The following is a 21,584-nucleotide window of genomic DNA, read 5'->3' on the forward strand; positions in this document are numbered from 1 at the left end:
TTTCTTTGAGTGCTTACTCATGTTTCACCAACCTGTATGGCTGGCATTCCAATTTAGGTAGGCTGGTGGCAGTGATTCTCTTACTGCTGCTCTTTTATGTAGCAACTATTCAGACTGCTTCTTTCCTTTAGCAATTGTCTCTTGTCAGCTTTGCCTCTACCATTGTGTACTCAGTGTACCCCACTAAATTGACATTATCACAGAGTTTCACAGAGTTGCCTTTAGAATATTTTTTAGAAAGTTTTACTTTACTCAGCAACATTTGCCTTGTCTCCTCTAAAGTATATCTTTTACCTTGTTTCATTCTTTAGGCTTCGGCTAAGGCACTGCTTCAAAGGGTTTAGTCAAAGAATTTAACCCCTGTACTTTTCTTTTAAAACCTGATGCTTATTCTATTAACCCTCTAAATTTTGGGAACATAAATAAACCAACACTGGCTGTCAAGCGGTGGTAATATAGATTCATCCATGCTTCTTCCAGTTTTTGCCCACCAAATTCATTCATGATCGTACAGGACTGTCGGTTTGATATACAAAATCCTTCATTCTGAAGTTTTATGGTACCATTGACTCTGGCTTCACTATCTGTAATTAGAATTAACGATATATTTCTTATATTGATTGAAAATCTACCGCATACATGTCTACCAATGCAAATAAATAAATTTCTATAAATAAATTTCTAGACTATTTTTAGGATCCTAACCTGTTGAAATTTGGGTTTAACCCTTTTGTTACTATATTTCTCTTGAGATGCTCTGAGTTTCTTTCAATTAATTTTAAATATAACAGAGTTTAGTAAAATAACTAAGCTAATGTTAGGAACATAAATCGTGACTAAGGTTTGGTGGAAGATTTTTATTCAAAACTTTTGAAAACAAGACATTTGTACTACAGAGCCAGAGGTGGCTTCGTGCGGTTTGGTATCAGAAGGGTTCAAGGCTGTAGTTGTCCTGCTCTGCTTAGGACTATTTCATGCTGAAAGCACCAGTTCTCATCTGATTGCCAAAGTTAATGTTGAGCCTAGTTAGTACTTGGATGGGTGACTGCTTTGGAAACCTAGGTGTTGTAAGCATCTATTTAAGGCAGTGCCCCTATATGGCTGCAGTCTAATGACTGATAATTCATTAAAGAAGTTACGAGCAATTAAGCTTAAGACAAAGCATCAAAGAAAGATAGGTGGGGCAGTCTTCCCACCTACATGGTTCTGGGTTCAGTCCCACTGCATGGCGCCTTGGGAAGGTGTTTTCTTTTATAACCCCAGGTTGACTAAATCTTTGTGAATGGATTTGGTAGACAGAAACTGAAAGCAGTCCATTTTGTGTGTGTGTGTGTGTGTCTCTTGTCTTGGCTTTGTGCATTGAATGATGGTTGTAAATGATTGTCACACAAGCAGTGTCATTCATTTCCAGTATTCTGCGATCTCTGGACTTGGGGAATTATTACCTTGCTTGGAAACAGGAAGGGCAGGCAGCTGTGGAAATTGTGCCTCAAATAAACTCCGTCTGACCCTTGCAAACAGAAAAGTGGGTGTTAAAATGAAGATATAGTGGTATCTGTGAAATTGGAAATTTCACTGTATTATATTACATTTTAGTTTGAACTGATGTTTTTCTTTAATGTCTCCCAATCCAGTAGCCCAATAAGTGCTTCCAACTTCAAATCTCTGAATACACAACCCTCTAACTACATAGCTGATAAGGCAAACGTGATCTTTGCTGGTCATTACTATGCTTCCTGGTATCTATGTCCAAATAGTTGTTTTAGCAGTCGATCTGGCCAGTTAGCTGGGCTGATTTCCTGGTATGAGAAGTAACGAGATCAACAGAGCCTTGTTGCATTCTAATGCTACCAAGGAATATCAGACAAGTAATTTAGCCATTACAGCTGCCTCTATAACAAGGTCACTGATAATGGAGGGTTTTAATTTGTTTGTGATTAATTTAATGGGGTTCTTGTATTACAGACGTTTGTAGTGTCTTTCCTATATTATAGTATGTTGTACTTCTCTCTGTGGTAAAATAAAGCCAAAAAATAAAAAAAAAAACACAAAACAAAAAGCATTTTCTTAATAAAAGATATAAAACAATGAAATGTGTTATTACCTTTCTTTGACATTTTAAAAGATACTTATTTTGGGGTATTGTTTTATTTCTTTATAGAATATAAGAAGTTTCTTTAAGTCATGTCTTTTAGATTTGGTATTTGTCATTTAACCCTATTAATGAATTTCTTCCCTTTTCTCTTTTTGCAGGAACTGCAGGATTTAGGTCGAGATCCTCCAGCTCAGTGTTCTGCTGGGCCCGTTGGCGATGATTGTACGTATCTGTCAGTGGTTTTTATTGAAACTCTAAACTAATCAATAGATGCCAGCTTAGCTTAGTGAAAAACTCTTGAAATAGAAAGCAAATTTAATTTCTTTAATCTTATTTTAATTTGCACAGTGGAAGTGTGCCAACATTCGAGATTAAACTCAACATCTTTTGTGAATCTGCTAGTCCTAATTGGTCGAAATCATATGTACATACAGTCATACTATGTTTAGTCTTTATATTTTACTAAACATATGAATAATTTGATTGAACATTTAAAATGGTAGATGATTCCCCCACCCACCCAATATAAAAAAAAATTTCTGTAATTTTTTTGGGTTGTGCAAGATGTGCAGAATGAAGAAATACTTTTTCTTATTTATATATTAGAAAGTATATTCTTAGCTGGGCAAAAATAGACAAGAAATGCTCAATAAATTTGTAGATATCTTTTAACATTATATAAAAACCTCTCTCTATATATACTGATAGCCCAGAACAGCTGCTTAACTTTATAGTGTCCATACACCACTAATACAACTTGCACATAAAACACCAGGTACTCTTCTACTCACACACATTCTGATTGTGTCAAATATAAGGCTGGCTAGTTGCCTGTTATGAGGACCTCACTTTTCTATCATTTGTTTACTGAAATGATCTTTGCTCTTTTCTCTGTGTGTGTGCTATCCTCAGTGTCCTTGCTTCAATTGTAAGCATTACTATCTTTCTCTCTCTCTCCTCTACTTTCATGTAATCTCTCTCCTAGCCATCTTTTCTCTTCAGTTACTCATCTACCCTGTATAAACTGAACATTAGTAACCGTATTATCTTTGCTTTAAGAGGTTCATCCTTATGCTTATATATTATCCAGTATGAATTAAACTTTGTAGGGGTCTGGTCCTGGTTAACAATTGTCTCTTTGCAATAGCTATACTCAGCCAATGTCTTCTGGCTGCATGAAAATCAAATCCAGCCATGACAAAGACTATTCTCAGAAAGGGTCTCCATTTGTACTCAGAGAAATTCTGGAAGAAACTGATCAAAAGTATTTTGTTCCTTGGTACTTTGATGCTACTTCCTCTGCTGTTATTTATGGTAAAGTTGAGCCAGATGGCTACATCAGCTGAGCATATGTGTGTGTGGGTTATTGCCAAAGGTGACTTTGATTGAAATCAGAGATCCACATAGTTAACAAAATTTGCATCTTCTAAGTGATCATTCACCCCATTCTGCTTTACAGCTGTAAGACATGGCCAATAGGAGTGGAAGACTTACACAGGCTGGAATTATTTGGCCACTTTTGCCGTGGCACAGATTTTGTGTTTGTGTTTTGGACGAAGACTTTCATCACTGCTGGATTAATTCCTTCCCATGCCTTTTGCTAAAAGGGTGTCTCTATTGGTTAATTGTATAGTTTGTGATTCATCCATGATGCAGTTGTTCTAGAACTCCTTCTTGGTTGGAATAAACAGTGAGATAGGCAGCTGAAAATGTGAATTGGTATGATTTAAGTTGGATCTCTGGTCCTCACATGCATGGTGTCTGCTGTTGGAAGCACGACTGGTTGATGATTTGTGATCATTGGGTGTGGTTGTTTTCTGTGTGTGTGTGTTGCTATTGATTCATTGATTGGAGTTGTCTCAGGAGGTGAATGACAACAGAAGTATACAATCAATGCAATCTACCTCAAATACACGAGGAGATCTCTATGTGGTTGCTCCACTTGCCAAAAATTGCAGCTGTACCTCTCTCAGATCATACTCGACTGTCCTAACCTTTTTAACACCGACCCACCTGAAACTGTTCCTGGTTCTATGATATGAGCTTTCTGTTTTAAAGGATCTTAATTTAATCCTTTTAGGTTTATCTTCCAAACAACAGCTTAATAATGAGTAATTTTACTGAATTCTTTCTGATTTTCAAACTGAAACAAAGGCTGTGTATTTCAACAGAAATATAGTTACAAAAGGAAAATTTTATTAAGAATGGGATACCATTGATCATAGGCCTGTACTATTTGGGGTTAAGCTTGTTTTTTCTTCTTTTTTTTAAGTGAAGTGGCTTCAAGCATGGTTGTGTGTTGAAGAAGTTCACTTTGCAACTTTGATTTTTGGTTTGGTTCCACTGCCTTGCAACTTGGGCAAGTGTCTTCTATAGCTCTAGGCCAACCAGAGGCTTGTGAGTGGAATTGTTAATCAGAAACTTAGACATCTGTTGTATAAGTATTAGTGTGTGTGTGTGTGTTTCTTTTTGTTTGCTTGCAATCTTCCACAAAGGTGTCTATAATTGAAGAACAAGAGGATGTATGTTTAGAAATGGTTGATGGTCAGTGACGGCATCAAGTGGTAGAAAATCTGCTTCAGCAAATTTCATCTGACACATGGAGTCTGACCCAAGCATAAATGCACACGTGCATGCATGCTTCTGCACAGTTTGTACCTACCAAATCTATTTGCAAGGCACTGGTCAGCCTGGGGCTATAGTAGAGGGCACTTGTCCAATGTGCTGTAGTGAACTGAACTCAAAACCATTTGGTTGCAAAGCGAGCTGCTTAACCACATGGTTGCCAGGCCTGCACCTTAAAAATATTTTCATAGGACTCAAACAAGGAAGGACATCCCTATGACTTTATTCGTTGTCTTGTAGACATCCTCAGCAGGAGTCTGGATTATATTACAGTTATCAGTGGGCCTGGTGGTGCGAGCTGTCAGAATTGTTAGCACGCCGGGCGAAGTGCTTAGCGGTATTTCGTCTGCGTTACGTTGTGAGTTCAAATTCTGCCGAGGTCGACTTTGCCTTTCATCCTTTCGGGGTCGATAAATTAAGTACCAGCTACGCACTGGGGTCGATGTAATCGACTTAATGCCTATGTCTGTCCTTGTTTGTCCCCTCTGTGTTTAGCCCCTTGTGGGTAATAAAGAAATAGGTATTAAACTGTTCCATGGATTAGGTCTACCATCCCAAAATAGGGAAAGTTCTGCCAATTGACTTTCCAAACAACATTTTAGTTATATTTCAAACCTGATTACCTTACTATCTGTAAGTAGGTCTATCACCTTATAATTTATCATAACATATATTTCTTCTAGATACTTCAGTTGAGTTTACTGCTATGGTATTCTGTGTAATTGTTTTTACTATGTTTGCTAGTTCCACTTATTCTTTCACGTGAAACATTTCTTTTGTTTGAACTTAAAACTGGACTCATGAGAGGTTGTCATAATAGATTTTTGAATCTATATACAATTGTTTCAGTGGTTATATGGTCGTGTGTGTGTGTTTATAAAAATTGGTTTATATTCAGATTGATCAGTACCAGAATAAAGGTTGTTTCTGAATAGGTTAGTTTTGGTTTTTAGACATTGAAATATTATTTTAGAATGCTTCAGACTAAATAGCCAGCTGGCTTTTATCCTCCTCACTCACTACTGCATAGAAAGAAGGGTCCGTAATCAAGTGAGATCTAAATTCTTTATGTTAAGGAGAATATTACTTAGAATTTCCTCAATGAGATGGCCAGTGGCATATTGGATGAGGAATGTTGCAACTGTTTTGAAAATAAAAATACATAATATTCCTCTAAAACTTTTATTTTCTCCACAAATTTATACTACTGAACTCTTTTATTACTGAAGGAAACATTCAAATTTTTGTGAGGTTTTTAACACTATATTGTCTAAATTTCTTCAATTTCTGGTGAAAACTCAGATCCATTTTTGTCTTCACAAATTTAGTTTTATATTTAAAAGATGAAGAATTATGTACATTATTTACATTTGACGGATATTTGTCCTCATCTTGTTTGTTAACACAACATTTAAGCTGATATACCCTCCAGCCTTCATCAGGTGTCTTGGGAAAATTTCGAACCTGGGTTCTCATTCGTAAGGTATTTTTCAATGTTATTATTCAGGTCACTGCCTGGAATTGAACTCGAAATCTTGGGGTTAGTAGCCCGTGATCTTAACCATTACGCATATGGTTTAGTGGTTAAGAACGCTGGCTACTAACCCCAAAATTCCGAGTTTGTTCCCAAGCTGTGACCTGAATAATAATAACATTGAAAAATACCTTAGGAATGAGAACCCAGGTTCGAAATTTCCCCAAGACACCTGATGAAGGCTGGAGGGTATATTAGCTGAAAGGTGTTAACAACAAACAAGATAAGGACAAATATCATCAAATGTAAATAATGTTCACAAATTTAATCCTTAATTTCAGAAACCTGATTTTCCCCTTTTCTATGTGAAATGTATAGCTTCAGGTGTTCTAGTTTGCTTCATGAAAGTAAAAGGTTTTACTCTGAGTTGAGTGACTGAGTGATTATGAATATCTTTCCCTATGTCTGCCATCATAAATGAAAATGAGTTCATATAGTTTCATAATATAAAACCATGGATTCAGTTACTTAAGGGCCAAATGGGTGATGGATTACATCTACCTCTCCAGAAATTTGAAACTTTTAATTTCAATGTCAGCTTTGTTGAGGGTGACTTAATGAACCCTGATCTGGTGTTAACATATCCTTCTGTAATTAATGCCTGTTTCTATGTCTGAGTGTACTTTGTGAAGAGCAACTGATACTGCATAGTTATCCTGGAGACCTCTGACCGAAAACCTTCCAACTGTGACCATACCATTTTTTCTTTTCCAATTTACAGTTTGTATCTTGAACAGCATTATCAAATGTCCTTTTTTAGTAAGATAATAGGGTATTTCTGAAATAGCTTTCTTGGCTAGTTTAAAGTGTGTTATGTCTTTAGGTAAGCTGTCTAATTCCTTGTTGCTAATTGTTACCGACACTACTCCCGCTTTACTGTTGAGCAGTTAGCTGTGAAAGCTAATCAAGCTGTAAAAGTAAAAACCTGCAAATTTGATCAGGAGTAGCCATGTGGTAAGCAGTTTGCTTCCCAACCACGTAAGTTTCAGGTTTAGTCCCACTGCATGGCACTTTGCCAAGTGTCTTATACTATAGCCCTGGGTCAACGAAAGCCTTGTGAGTGGACTTGGTGACTGGAAACTGAAAAAAGCCCATTATGTATGTATGTGTGCTTTCTGTCACCTTGTCCTGATATCACTTGATAGTTGTAAATGAGTGTCACCGTCATACAAGCAGTGTCATTCATTTCCAATATATTTTAAGAGCATGTCTGGCCATTAGAAAATATTACTCTGCTTTGAGGAGGTGGTTGAGGGTTGGCGACTGAAAAGGTATCTGAATGTAGAAAAATCTACCTTGATAAGGTATCCAAGGATCTGGTGGTAGGATTAAACTGCTTTGTTTGGTCTTCTATCTAATTAACCCGTTACTACCTGTTATCTCTGCTTGTAGTTTGCAATGTGGTTCAGTTTCTTCCATATGTAAAGGACATTTAATGTTACATCTCATGTTACCAAGACCCGTGAAGTAAAGTTCTATCAGTTGTCTTAAACACACATGTTTTAGCAATGGTTACCTCTACATGGTTGCTGGACCTGCTGGAAATAGCATTCACTTCAATGACTACTAACACATACACATGCATTGAATAATGTAGCATATTCTGTATTTGGAAAAACAGGACTAGATGGTCGTGTTGGAATGTCCTTTGATCACAGTACTGTCTTTACCTAGGACAACCTATGGCTAAACAGTATTAAATTTCATAATTTAGAGTAACATAATTAGCCTATCCTGCACATATCTACATGAAGAGGCCACTCTCTGCTATTGTTCTTGATCGGTTGCATCTGTTCCTTTTTCCCAGCATCTGTTGACATCCTTTCGGTCTTGTGGCCCTTGGTCTTCTCTCTCTTCTTTTTTCTTGTGGCAACCATTCGCATGTTTGTTGTGTCACTGTCACTTGGAGACTTTATCATGACATTCTTTTTAAGACTTTTTTGTTTCTGATGGTCTGACATTCTCCAGATTTTCCTCAAAGACTTTCGGAAGACTACCATCTTTTTCCTAGTTCTTGTTTCACTTGCATGTAGCATCCACCATAGGTAGTACAGTGCTATTGTACAATGGTTGACCTCTTTTCAGGCTAGATTTTATACATTCATTGAAATGCTCTTGCCATCTTCCCAATTCTACTTTTAACATTAGTTTCAGTGTCTCTGCCACCACACAGAGAATGGTGCTTTAGCATTTTCCAGCATACAAGCTGATGTATATTGTGTAAACATTTAAATTCTGCTAGCTTTCCAAATCCCGTTGCATTTCACATGGAATTTTTGGTCTTCCACAATTGTCATAGTGTGAAAGTTGACCTACCACTTTTGATCTGAAAAATTTGACTTGTAAGCAGACAAAAAAATACAGTATACAAATTGGTTCAGGTCTTTACCAGTGAGTTGGTACCCTCACATTTGGCTGATCTCCATGCTTTTGTCTTAGTATATATTTTTAGTCCCGGTTTTCTATGCCACTACTCTCAGGTGGTGAGTTAGATCTTTTTATATTGACTCTGGCTGCTGCCAACAGTGTAATATCATTTGCAGAGTTTAGACAAGGCAGTTATCTCTGATCTCTCTACTGGATGCTGCTTTCTTTTTGTTGATTGTGTTCTGTCATTTTCCTGATGAAATCCATGGTTAGTAGTAAGAGGAATGGTGATAAAATGTATCCCTGGTGAATCTCCAGTGGTGATGTCAAAGTATCCAGTAAAAACTCTGTCAATATAACATACTTAATGTATTTGTATAATTGAAATTCTAGAAGCTGAGATTTTCATTCAGGAAAAATTCCTGATTAGGATTTCCTGTGTTAAAAATACTTCAAAGCTAGACAGAACGAAATTGCCCCAGAAACATGTTGTATAATTCAAATAATAGTTTCTAATATTTCTGTTTTTGTTTTTTTGTTTTTTCCTTCACACAACAACAACTGGACTTAAATCTCTCTAAAGATTTACTCTGGGATCCCATAAGGTTTTGTGATTCTTCTCACTCTCAAATACTCTTGAATGACTGTTGGGACTGCTCACACCATCCATTGTTCTGTTAATTTGTTCACACCATACCTGTCTCTGTCTGAACCCTACCTCTATTCTTTCTTTTATCTTGTATCAATGACAACACAATGTTGCCATCATAGCATGCTACAAAAGACTTTCTCCTCCTCGGCTGACGACAACGTAACTCTGCTCCACTTGTTTAATGGACTGTGTTTCCTTTCTTTGGCTGTTTGTTGCGTCTCATTGTTACTCTTCTGGGGAAACAGTGTTGCTGCTAGCAGCTGTTTAGTAATTTGTAACTGATGTTACAGTACTTCATCTTCTGTGCTTCAGCAGCTCAATTATCATGATTAAATTGACAAATATATAAATAAAATACTTTCACACAGTTCATTTATTGGTAAAAAAAAAACAACAAAAAAACCTGAACTGTTTTGCTATGTGGCTGCCTGATGAAGTGAGAGTAACTGTTAGTGAATTGCAAGTCTTAAGGGTTTGGTATCAGTCTTGTGGTGGTGCTGAGTGATCCGAGCAGCTCAGTCCTGATCTGATTGGTAATCAATGTAAATTTGCTGGCAGTAAAAAAAAATTATCGTTGTGAATGGTGGCTCATAATTATGGTTAAATAGGTGTGGTTGTGTGGTAATAAGTTTGTTTCTCAGTCATGTAGTCTCGGTCCCACTGCGAGGCACCTGGGACAAGTGGCTTCTACTATGGTTCCGGGTTGACCAAAGCCTTGTGAGTGGATTTGGTTGACAAAATTTGTTGAAAGATGCCGACCATGTATATAGATGCGAATGTGTTACTTTTTCCTTGCCTTGACTTCATGTGGCAGTTGTAAATGAGTTTCACTGCCATGCAAGCAGTGTGTTTATTTGCAAATCTTCTGTGACCATGTCTGGTCATTGGGAATATTATCTTGCTTGGAAATGAGTGGCAGCAGGAAGGACATCTGTCTGATCCCTGCTAGCGTGGGAAAGTAGACTTTAACCTAGGATGGTTAAAATGGATTAGTAGTTTGACAAAAAGAAATTACTAAAGTACCAGATTGAGGTAGTCAGTACTATTGACTAAATCTTTGAAGGCAATTGTCTCAATCTAATGACTGAAACCATTAAAAGACAAAGGTTTTGGTTCTGTGGTAGCAAGCCTGACAAATCAGATACTGTTTTTTATTTCCAATTGCCCCCTCTGTTGTATTTTGTTAGCTTTTTGTTTCTCCCTCCTTTACAAATTAAAGCATTTAAAAATATATTTTTACTGAAATATTTTTTTCCTTTCTATTTGACAAATGATTATTTTCAAGCAATACATTTGGTCATTTGTTAGAGTGTAAGTGTTGGATGTCAGCGCAGTCTTTCAGCAAAACTACTTCTCAATATCCATGAAGAAGGAGTGAAGCTAATTTTGTGTTCTTTGAAAATGAGTATTTCTTGTGTGGTGATTGACTGCTTTCTCTTAAGTTGAGAGTTGTTAATTGTTCAATAAAATTGTTAGTATCATTACTTCTTATGACAGTTTATACAATTTCAGTATAAATGGTTCTGTTTCTCAAAAAATTTAGCTCAACACCTTCTCTATTGTTATCAACTTCTCTGGAATTCAAACACTGCTTACAACTGTTTAGACATTTTTTGCAAGTATCCTTGATCTTCCCAGTGAATACCTCCTTCTTAATTTGGTTCCCCACAAAATATTCAAATTTGCTCCTGATTGTAACTACTACTGAGTTATTTCTTAAATGGTGTCCACATTAAACCGATGAACAAGGTTTTTGCAAAACACCTGTTTGCCACTTGGAGACAAATAGGCAATTAAATCTCAGGATCTCTTTCTTCAAGCCAAGAAACTTACTGGCTAAAGAATGTAGCTTAAAGGTAGTTTTTGTGGAACTATTAACAAAACCTTCAATAAAGGATGTTTTTATTTCTGGAATAACGTCAACAGGTCTAAGACTTGGACTATTTAATAGTAAAACGCTAGATTTGGAAAGCAGTTTTAGAAGCCATAGCATTGGGCTTTTCACTAATTAGTGCCAGCATTTATTGTCAAGATGTCTTCATAACCATTGCTACAGTCACACAGCTACACAATAAGTGGGAACCTCTCTCAGCAGCTGCTTCCCAGAAGTATTTGATGGGTGGAAATGCCCCCTCCCCCACACACTTGAAGGAAAAACTCTTTTTCCTATGCTTTGTAAATCCTGTACTAAATACTTAGGCCACCAATATAAACCAATTGAACTATATGTATTTATTTTTTCTGCTTTATTAATTTCTTCTGTTGTCTTGTACACTCACTGATGTTGTAATTAACCGTTAATCAATGAGTTTTTGGTTGACATTGGAAGTGCTGACATTGCAAAGTGGAATGATTTAGTCATTAAACTATTCAAAGGCAACTTGATGTGTTCTACACAGCTTTGTTCTTGAATTATGGGAGTATTAGAAGTTGATATTAGTTATGCCCTCTCTCTCTCTCTCTCTGCTCAGATCAAATACTGGGACAGTTTCATGATCAAGCAATCTTCTGTGCTATTTAAATTTAATGACCCAGAAGCCCTCCTGTCCTCCTTGGTGCTGGCAAACATTGCTTGCCTAAGAATTTCACCAGTTATACTCTTTACGAAATGTAATTGTCTGTTGCCATATCAGCTTGAAGGTACTCTATGAATGATTGTGATGAAATTATAAAGCAAGAAATAAATTGCCCAGCCTAAGAAGGCATCCTAAAATCCAGTAACTCGCTGTGGAGAGCTTAGGTCATAAAAAAAAACAAACAAAAAAGTGAAAGTTGTAAATGATAGCTTTTCATTGATTTCTCAGCCACTATCGACATTCTTGTTCTTCTTGATGCTGTTCCAGTGTCTATCATTGATGATTTAATATATATGCTATAATGCAACAAACATATCTTCCTATTTTGGCAAGGTCAACATGAAACAACCACTGGTGATTATTAAAGACTGTCCTTCTACTGCTTTTTAAACCTTGGAACTATTCTCTCAGTATACAAAACTCCCATTTGGCTTTATGAATATTCTGGCATGTTTTCAACAAGTGATGAACTGAATTATCTCCTGGAATAAACTTGATTTAGCATGACATCATTGTATGGAGTAACTCTTAGGAAGATCCCAGCTGAAATCTGAAGGCATTTCTGTTGAAAAGATCATTGGATTGCCAGTCTGTTACAGTGAATGGGTGACATGTTTTTTCAGAAAAAGAAAGCCCCTTAACGAAATCTGCTACTTTCCCAATTCCCTTATTACCTTATTTTATTACCTATTATTTCATTCTCATTGTGAATCAACAGAAAATTTGATTTACGATTAATCTTGTTAATGCAAGACAAAATACTATATTAGAGAATCCTTTGTTTTTTTTATATAGTTTGAATGTGGCCAATGCCAGTGCCGCTTTGACTAGTTGCCATGCTGGTAGCACGTAAAAAGTGCCATTCAATCGTGGTTGATGCCAGCTCCAGTGGCACATAAAAAAACCACCCATTACATTCTCAAAGTGGTTGGCCTTAGGAAGGGCATCCAGCTGTAGAAACTTTGCCAGATCAGATTGGGGCCTGGTGCAGCCTCCTGGCTTCCCAGACCCCAGTTGAATCGTCCAGCCCATACCAGCATGGAAAATGATGATGATGATAAACAATTTTTATTGATGTAGAAAAGAATATGTTAATGCCTTGTCTGAAATATACTGTTCTACTCAAACCAGATTATAGATTTTTTCCAATGTGTTTATGATGGAGTCACCTTGGGGGTGAGATGGTGGTTGTTGCATTATGTAAAGGAGATCAAAATTTTCCTTTTTAATTAAGGATGTTCATAAAAACCCATTTAGGACGGCAGAATTTGTTCCACACTGAAACTTACACTTTACAGTATGGTCAGTCAACACCATAACCCCTTCAGCATTTAAACTGACCAAATATCTGGCCCAGACATTCAGCCTGTTTCATGTTCAAACTGGCCAGGTTCGGTCTTTTACACCAACCCTATGTCATTCTACAAATAGTTGCATCATTGAAATCTCAAAGCTATGGGATAATGCATAACTAATTCAAGACATTGAGAATAAATAAGCATTTGGTAGCGTAATCTGATTGCTCAGCAAATGTTCCTCAGTCTGTGGAAATGTACCTTTTTGGATTTTGTGAGACTTTGGTGTCTTGAAACCAGCTTTATTTATGCGTGTGTTTACGTTGCTTTCACAGCTGGAGATTTTACTACCTTGATAAGTCAATTCTTCTCTGCAGTTGAGCAGTGTGCTAGATACTGCTTTGATTGTTCCATTTTGATTTAAGCTTATGTATTTTGTTTTGTCAGAGCTAACATGTACACTGATACTTTCGGCTGAATGTTCAAGTCTATCGAGATGGGTTTTTGCCTGGCTTATTAGATCAGAAAGTAGCACAAAATCATCAGCATCGTCTGCATCTGTGATTTTTGTGGTAGGATATCTATTGGTCGTTCGTGGATGTGGTGTGAATCCATTGTCTTTAATGGTACCGATAGAAGTTCTGAGAATAATCCAAGCAAATGAAGATATAGGGTGTTAAGTGTCATCTTGTAAAACTCTTGCAACAATTTCAAAGAAATTTGTATTGCCATCTGGAGAGTGTACCATTGAATATGTGTTTTTGTAGAGCATCATAATTGTTTTCATAAGTAGCTTTTGGTGAAGACTAATCAATTCTTGTATTAACCTATTTGTATTTCCCAATGTGGATATTGCCTCTTCAGACATTGTTTGGGGTCTGAAAGAACTATTTTCTCTAGCTGGCACTTCCTCAGCTGTCTGCATTAACAGAAATCTCAGTTTGTGTTGAAGTGGGAAATTCCCTAAAACAATGAATTGTGCAAAACACCATTGGAATGGTGTTCTATTTACAATGCAGTACTTGATTCAGTCTCTGCTACAAATGAGACTCTGATAATTTATTTTTGTCTTTTTCTTTTAGATGCTATTTTCCAGTTGGTATCTCCTGATCCTTCCTTAACAAAACAAAACAAAACAAACCAAAACAATCATAATGGCCAACATATATTTAGGGGAAGACAGTTAATTTGGTGGAGTAGGGCTTACCAAATCTTAATTTTAGTAACACTTCTGGCTCCCATTCTTTGTTCCCAGAGGGAGATATTCTCAGTAGTCTGTGGATTGAAATTATTTCACCAAGCTCTCCATGCCTATCACCTCTATTAGTCACTGGAAATACTTGATTATTGATTTATTTAGCAAACTTAAAGGAGGTTGAATGTTATATTGTATTCTTTATTTAATAATTTATGTATTGTGTAGTGGGTGAGTTCTTTATTTAAGCTTGAATTTGGGTCGTATTTATAATCATCATTTAATGTCTGCTTTCTATGCTGGCATGGGTGGGACGGTTTGATAAGAGCCTGCACCAGTCTTCTGTAACTGTTTTGGCAGGATTTTTACAACTGAATGCCCTTCCTAACACTAACCACTCAGCAGAGTGGACTTAGTGCTTTTTACGTGGCACAAGCAAGGTCAGTTTTAGTACAATTTTTACAGCTGGATACCCTTCCAAATGCCAACCATTTTACAGTGTGGACTGGGTACTTTTATGTGGCACCTGCACTGACAGGGTCACAAAGTACTCGGAAGACCAAAAAAAAATCCTTTTGAGGGGGAAGGGGGCATTGGCAGAGGTGATTTTGTGTCAGATGAAAGATTATGAGACAAAGAGACAGAAAAAAGTGTCTTGCCATAGAGGCACAAGGTTACCTGGTCAGAGAGAGATCAGGAATGAAGACAGAAACAGGTGCGCTGCCGCAAAGGAAATACATGCAGGAGAGAGAGAGAGAGAGTGGGAGACAGCAGGATAGAGATGGTGGCAAAGTGCCAGGCATATTCACAAAGGAGGGGATCAGAATATAAATGGAATGGTTGAGTAAAGGAAGAGAGAGATATAGATGGTGGCAAGTGCCAGGGCATACCTTTGAGGTTCAAACACCAATATAAGTGGGAGGATATTGCGAATGAATTGTGAGTTGTTGAATATTGTCTGAAGTGTAGTGGTCATTACTCGGGACAATGTGCTTTGCTTAGTTACATCGAAATAGTTGCAATAGGGTTTGAGTTTTCCACAGACCACTGTGGTCACTGTAATCAGTGGCGTTGCTGGGGCAAGCTACAACGCCCCCTTCCCCCTTACAAAATCTATGATATTATATTATAATTATTAGAAAGTAATTAATGTTTTAAAGCAATATTTTAGGGATGAATACTTTAACAGGGTTCATTTACCTGCCAGTTTGGTACCATCTGTAATCCAAAATATGGTTTTTGAATGTTTACTTTTACGAAACCCTATTTTAGCTGTTCAATGCATCTGCTTCTCCAATTGAAACATTAAAAAATCTAATGTGTGAAATGAGATGTAATAAAAAAGAAAAATACAATACAATTGTTTAAAGTCTCATCATTCTCGCTTTTGATGAGGTGTCCCCCTCCCCCATCAACACTGGGGACACATGCCCCCTTGCTCCTCTCTAGTTACGCTATGACTGTAATCATAATTTGTGACTTTTTTTTAAACTAATGGAATGTTCTTTACTTTTCCTTCCTTTCCACCATTGGTAAAGGAACCATGTGTAGTTCTAGTAAAGGAAATAAGCCCCTAATTTTGAACACTAGTACATGTTGCTTTGATCCCTGACAACATCGCTTCTGATTCATTCTGGGTGTGACTGTCTTGCCTATCTTTGCCCCTTTCCAAACTGTGTACACAGAATGTATTCTCTCCTATTGGATGCTGTTTCTAGTGAATCAAGTGATTGCAAAGAGGCTTCCGCATTAGCTGCTCGGAAACTAGTGTTTTGAATTTGCTGGGACATTTATCTGATGGCTAGCTAATATTGTTACTTCTCACTCCCTCCGTAATAAATTTCAGTGGTGGGCTTTTCCTTAATTCTTCAATAAATCTTAAGCAAATCGACTTTATGCTAATATTTCTAATTGTTTGCTTAAAGTTTTGGCATTGCTCTGGTTTCTCTTTAGATTTACAATGTAATTGTCTTCATTAGGTCTGAATAATGTTTTAAAAGTAACCTTTTGATTCAAACCCAGGTGTCCTCTTTAACAAGGAGAAATTATTGCTTTCAAAAGAGCTTTTATACTATTGTGGCATTCTTGCATCACACAAGCATTTCTTTTGTTAGTTCTACCTTTTCTTAAGTTGGTCATTCTTGATTGTTGCTCAGTCTGCTCAGAATAGCAGCTAAATTTTCCTCATGTCATACTCGGCAGTTTTTAGAAAGAAAAATAAAAGCATTGTGTAATATAGTTCTAGAAACTTCGTAGCCAATGTCTTGTGAGTGAATTTGGTAGACAAAAACTCTTGTGTGTGTGTGTGTGTGTGTTTCTTTCCCCCTACTTGACAACCAGTGTTGGTTTGTTCATGTCCCTCATAAGATAGTAGTTTGGCAAAAGTGACTGTTAGAATAAATACCAGAATTTAGAAAAATAGGTGCTTCAGCATGGTTGTAGTCCAATGACTGGAACAAGCAGATGATGAAAGGAGATACTGGATGGTCACAGCTGGAAAGTCCATGATCACAATCTACTTGATCAGGGTTAATTTGGGAATGAACAACCACCTCTTTCTTCACTCCTTATTGCCTAATTGTAACCCAGCAATAACTATCTCAGTGTGACCACAAGTCAGTGGGATTTGGATAGCCACTGTCTCTTCAGCTGAACCATGCCTGTCTTTTGCAGCAGAACAAATACACACATATTGAACAGATCTGAAAGTGTGGAACATCGTAGATGAAATAATACTTGGAGAGCTGAAGGTGGTGAGCTGGCAGAAATGTTAGTATGCCAAGCAAAATGCTTAGCGGTTTTTCATCTGTTTTTACGTTCAAATTCTGCCAAGGTCAGCTTTGCCTTTCATCCTTTCGAGGTCAATAAATTAAGTATCAGTTGCGTACCGGGGTTGATCTAATCGACTGGGTCCCTCCCTCCAAATTTAGGGCTTTGTGCCTAGAGTAGAAAAAAAATACTTGGAGAGCTATTGTATTGCAGATGTTCAATCCATGGCCTCATGCTATTAAGACCATAAACACATGAACAAATTCTATGGAGCCTAATGTTTAATAAGGAAGCTAAAATTGAAGTAACTTCTGCTTTACCTCTGTTGATTAAATAGTTATTGTCACAGATCATCCCTGGTTGAGCAGACACACATTGGCATCACTTAAAGACAAGAGTATACTAATACGCATACAACACCAATTTTCTGTAACATTTGGTTCCAAGGGCTTTCCGAAATAACTGATCATTCCTGAATCAAGAATGGTCACTTCAGACAACACACTCAGAACTAAATATCAGATTTACATAAATGAAATAAGTGATACAAGTTTATTAATACTGTACTGTGTAAGGTAATTAGTAAACTAGTTTGGTAGCCACAGGAATTTGAAGTTCCTGCTTGTAAGTTACTATGGATAATGAAGTAATCTGCACCATCATTGTCCAGAAAGTTGGTGTTGTACTGGTAATTAAATATTAATCCTATTTAATGTTAATCCTATTTACATATGAATAGAAAGTCTTTTAAATATGAAAATTTTTATTTAGCCTAATATAAATACTGATAGTGTCAACAGCACTGCAAATTGAGTTTTAATTTTAGGCCATTTAAAACCTTTTTCTTTTTTTTTTTCTCTCCCCTCCAATAAAATATAATTGTGTATGATAAAGATGGTGAAAAATATAATTGTGTAGCATTGATAGTCGGTCAGGTAACTAAAATTTCTGAAAATGGAATTTCGTCTCCTAGGTATTGAAATCATATGTTTGATTACATTATTGTGAATTTCCTAAGACAGCGAGCTGGCAGAATCGTGAACATGCCGGACGAAATGCTTAGCGGTATTTCATCTGCCGCTATGTTCTGAGTTCAAATTTCGCCAAGGTCGACTTTGCCTTTCATCCTTTCAGGGTCGATAAATTAAGTATCAGTTATGCACTGAGGTCGATGTAATCGACTTAATCCGTTTGTCTGTCCTTGTTTGTCCTCTCTGTGTTTAGCCCTTTGTGGGTAATAAAGAAATAGGTATTTAGTCTGTCTTTACATTCTGAGTTCGAATTCCACCAAGGTTGACTTTGCCTTTCATCCTTTCGGGATTGATAAATTAAGTACCAGTTGCGTACTAGGGTTGATTTAATCGACTGGCCCCCTCCCCCAAAATTTTGGACCTTGTACCTAGAGTAGAAAAGATTGTGAATTGCCTCTCTCTTTGTTTGTTAAATATAATCATTCTGTTAACTCAGTTTTTGGATTTCCTTTTTCAATGCTCATAGCAACTTGTTTCCATTGTGCAGATTTAAATATTGGGATTATATTGACCCCTACTATATTTGGACTGTTCCTGTTTTTGTCACTAATGAATTCCTTCATTATTCTTGCAATGTGTTTCTAGTTGTCATCATGCTAAAACAAAATCAATGTGTGGCCCATATCACTTTTGGCAATTGAAATTGACTTTTCCAAGACCTCCCTCTAAGTTGCATTGTTTATGGTGCTCTTGATTTGATGTATGAGGCTGGCCTCCTTTTTTTGACAAACATCCTGAAAACCATAACCATTCCACCATCATGCTTAACTGTCAGATTTGTGCACTCTGGGCGAAATTCTCCTGTAAGACATGAAGGTTAACAAATTAAATTTTGATTAATCTTACAAGATTTGCGACCAGTTTGATAATGTCCAGTTCTTGTGCTGTTGAGGGAACTAATTATGGACGTCTCCTTTTTGTAGAGGATTTGTTTTCACATGTAACCTGTCTTACCAGCCAAAACCATTTTTACTTGATTGTTGATTGGTTGTGACACCAACTTGCTGATAGAAGTATTTTTGTTGGACATCTTATGAAAATGCCAGTGGTAGTCGTTTTCCTGATCTTCATCAACAAATGGTAGATATATTGATTTGCCCTTTCAGTAGTTTTTCCACGGCTGGTTTGACTGAAAAAAAGGTCACAATATTGCTGCCAGTTTTATCCAAGATCTTCACAGCAAAGTGAGCATCAGTTTCTAAGTCTTCAACTTCAACAGCTGTTAACTGGAAAATCCATTTAAAGTTTCTGCTGTCGGACAATTCTTGATGATATCATCATTTAACGTCCGCTTTCCATGCTAGCATGGGTTGGACGATTTGACTGAGGTCTGGCGAACCAGACTCCAATCTGATCTAGCAGAGTTTCTACAGCTGGATGCCCTTCCTAACACTAACCACTCCGAGAGTGTAGTGGGTGCTTTTACGTGCCAGTTTGGTGGTACTGGCAACGGCCACACTCAAATGGTGCTTTTCACGTGCCACCTGCACAGGAGCCAGTCCAGCGGCACTGGCGATGACCTCGCTCGAATATTTCACATACCACCAGCACAAGTGCTAGTAAGGCGATGCGGTAACGATCACACTTGAATTGTGTGCTTAACATTTTTGTTTACTCCTCACAAGAGATGATATAATGAAATAGTTGTTAATAGTTTGTCTTGTAAGTATAGTATTATCATTATTTAGCATCTGCATTCCATACTGGCTTGGGTTGAACAATTTGATAGGATCCAGGGAGCCAGAGGACTGCATTGGTGTCTTCTTTGGCTTGATATCCTTCCTAATGCCAACCATTTTACAAAGTGTACTGGGTGCTTTTTTTCATGGCACCGGCACTAGTGAGATTACCAGTAGCTTGCGAGACGAGCCCTTGAAAGTGGCGTGTATACAGTATGGGAGAGGTAGCTTTGTGCCAGGTGTTGAGAGGACAGGAATATGGATTTTGCTGTAGAGGAGATGCATGGAAATTAAAATACTCTGTTCTAAAATGGTCTTCAATGAAGTGACTTTTCATTGTGTGACCTTAATAGGACAGCCAAAAATTGCATTATGCCATACTCTTTTGAATTATAATTGATTAGATAAACAGAAAGCAACATTTAATCATCAGCATTGTCATTAAAAACCAAACAATGTTATTTTAAAGTTATTTTTGTCATGACCATGTTGTTATATATCTAGGTTAACATTGACTAATGTAGTACGAGGGGGTGAGGCTGAAAAGTTCCTGGCTTTGGGTTAAGAAAATACAGGAAGATCAGTCGGTTATGATTTTATACAACATATTCTTAGATTCATGCACTCAATACAGCAGTCCTTCAGATTTTCTAAGCCCTGTAAAAGGACTCAAAGGTTGGGCCAGGAACTTTTCAGCACCTGTCTTTTTTTTTTAAGTTGGTAGGCTGTGATTTGAGAGCATCTTGCTATTTTAGATTAAAAAGAGGGTTCCTTACAGGCTTGTGAATGATAAAAGTGGTTTCTGCATGATTATTTTAAAACTTTTTATTACAAATAATTCACTCGTGGATGACTTTTTTTTGATGTTGCATATACTTGCAACGTGTTTGCCTGTTTGAAAATAGGTTAGAAATTCACTGTTCAATAACCAGTAATCAGTTGATATCCACTTGTAAAATATCTGCTCCTAGGATTAAAAATGCTTGATGTAGCACCAATAACTTTATTCTTTATTCATGTAGCTAAAAGTGCTTTGGTGTATTGAATGAAAGATATTATTAGTACCACCAACACAGTACCATCTTGTATTATCTCCTGCTGCTTCTTTCATCTATCCCCACCCACTATTCCAGGGGTGGGTGGGTTGTGGGGGGTAGTCCTCAGACTCATCCTCTTGTAATATCAAATAAGTAGCTGCCATCATTACAGTTTTCTGCTCAATTCCCAAGGATGACCAACTGCGTCTATGGACTAATATCCAACCATTTTGTTCTTGCTCTACCCCTAGGTCCTACCTGTTGGCTGAGTTTGAAGAATCCATTTAGCAATTCTTTCCTGTAACATTCTAAACCTAATTGTTTTACAAAGTTTGTCAATTGATTTTCAAGTGAAAGACACCTGTTTATGAAGAAACTTTAAAATCTAATTGATATCTTCACTTTTTTTCTATTATTCTACATAATTATAATTATTTTTGCTATTCTACCTAATGTCCTTCATCAGTTTGGTTTACTAACATTAAATCTTAAAGCACTTTTTTTCTTTTTTTTTGGTTTTCATTCTCAAATCTTTTCGGAATGTTGTTTCTGCCTCATCCAATCTTGTACAATCTCTAGTGTAATTTAACATTGATCTGATTTCTTGCTTAAGATTTATTACTCCTAAATTAAAACCACTTGAGGTTAATATTTCATCATATTTCTTAACTTGACAAATGACAGTTATATTGTTGCACCATCCATCCTCGTAGCTTCTAGAACTTGCAT

The 21,584-nt window shown here is 36.9% G+C and overlaps 1 protein-coding gene across 1 annotated transcript in view; it reads left to right on the forward strand.

The window, feature by feature from the left end:
- Positions 1-21,584, forward strand: part of LOC115224213 (ubiquitin-conjugating enzyme E2-17 kDa) — a 59,708-nt gene that overhangs the window by 21,614 nt on the left and 16,510 nt on the right. Inside the window, exon 2 of the mRNA XM_029794992.2 lies at positions 2,254-2,317. Within this exon, the coding sequence (XP_029650852.1) occupies positions 2,254-2,317 (64 nt within the window). The remainder of the gene's footprint in view (positions 1-2,253; positions 2,318-21,584) is intronic.

The sequence above is a fragment of the Octopus sinensis genome, linkage group LG25, assembly GCF_006345805.1.
Source record: "Octopus sinensis linkage group LG25, ASM634580v1, whole genome shotgun sequence".
Taxonomy (NCBI): domain Eukaryota; kingdom Metazoa; phylum Mollusca; class Cephalopoda; order Octopoda; family Octopodidae; genus Octopus; species Octopus sinensis.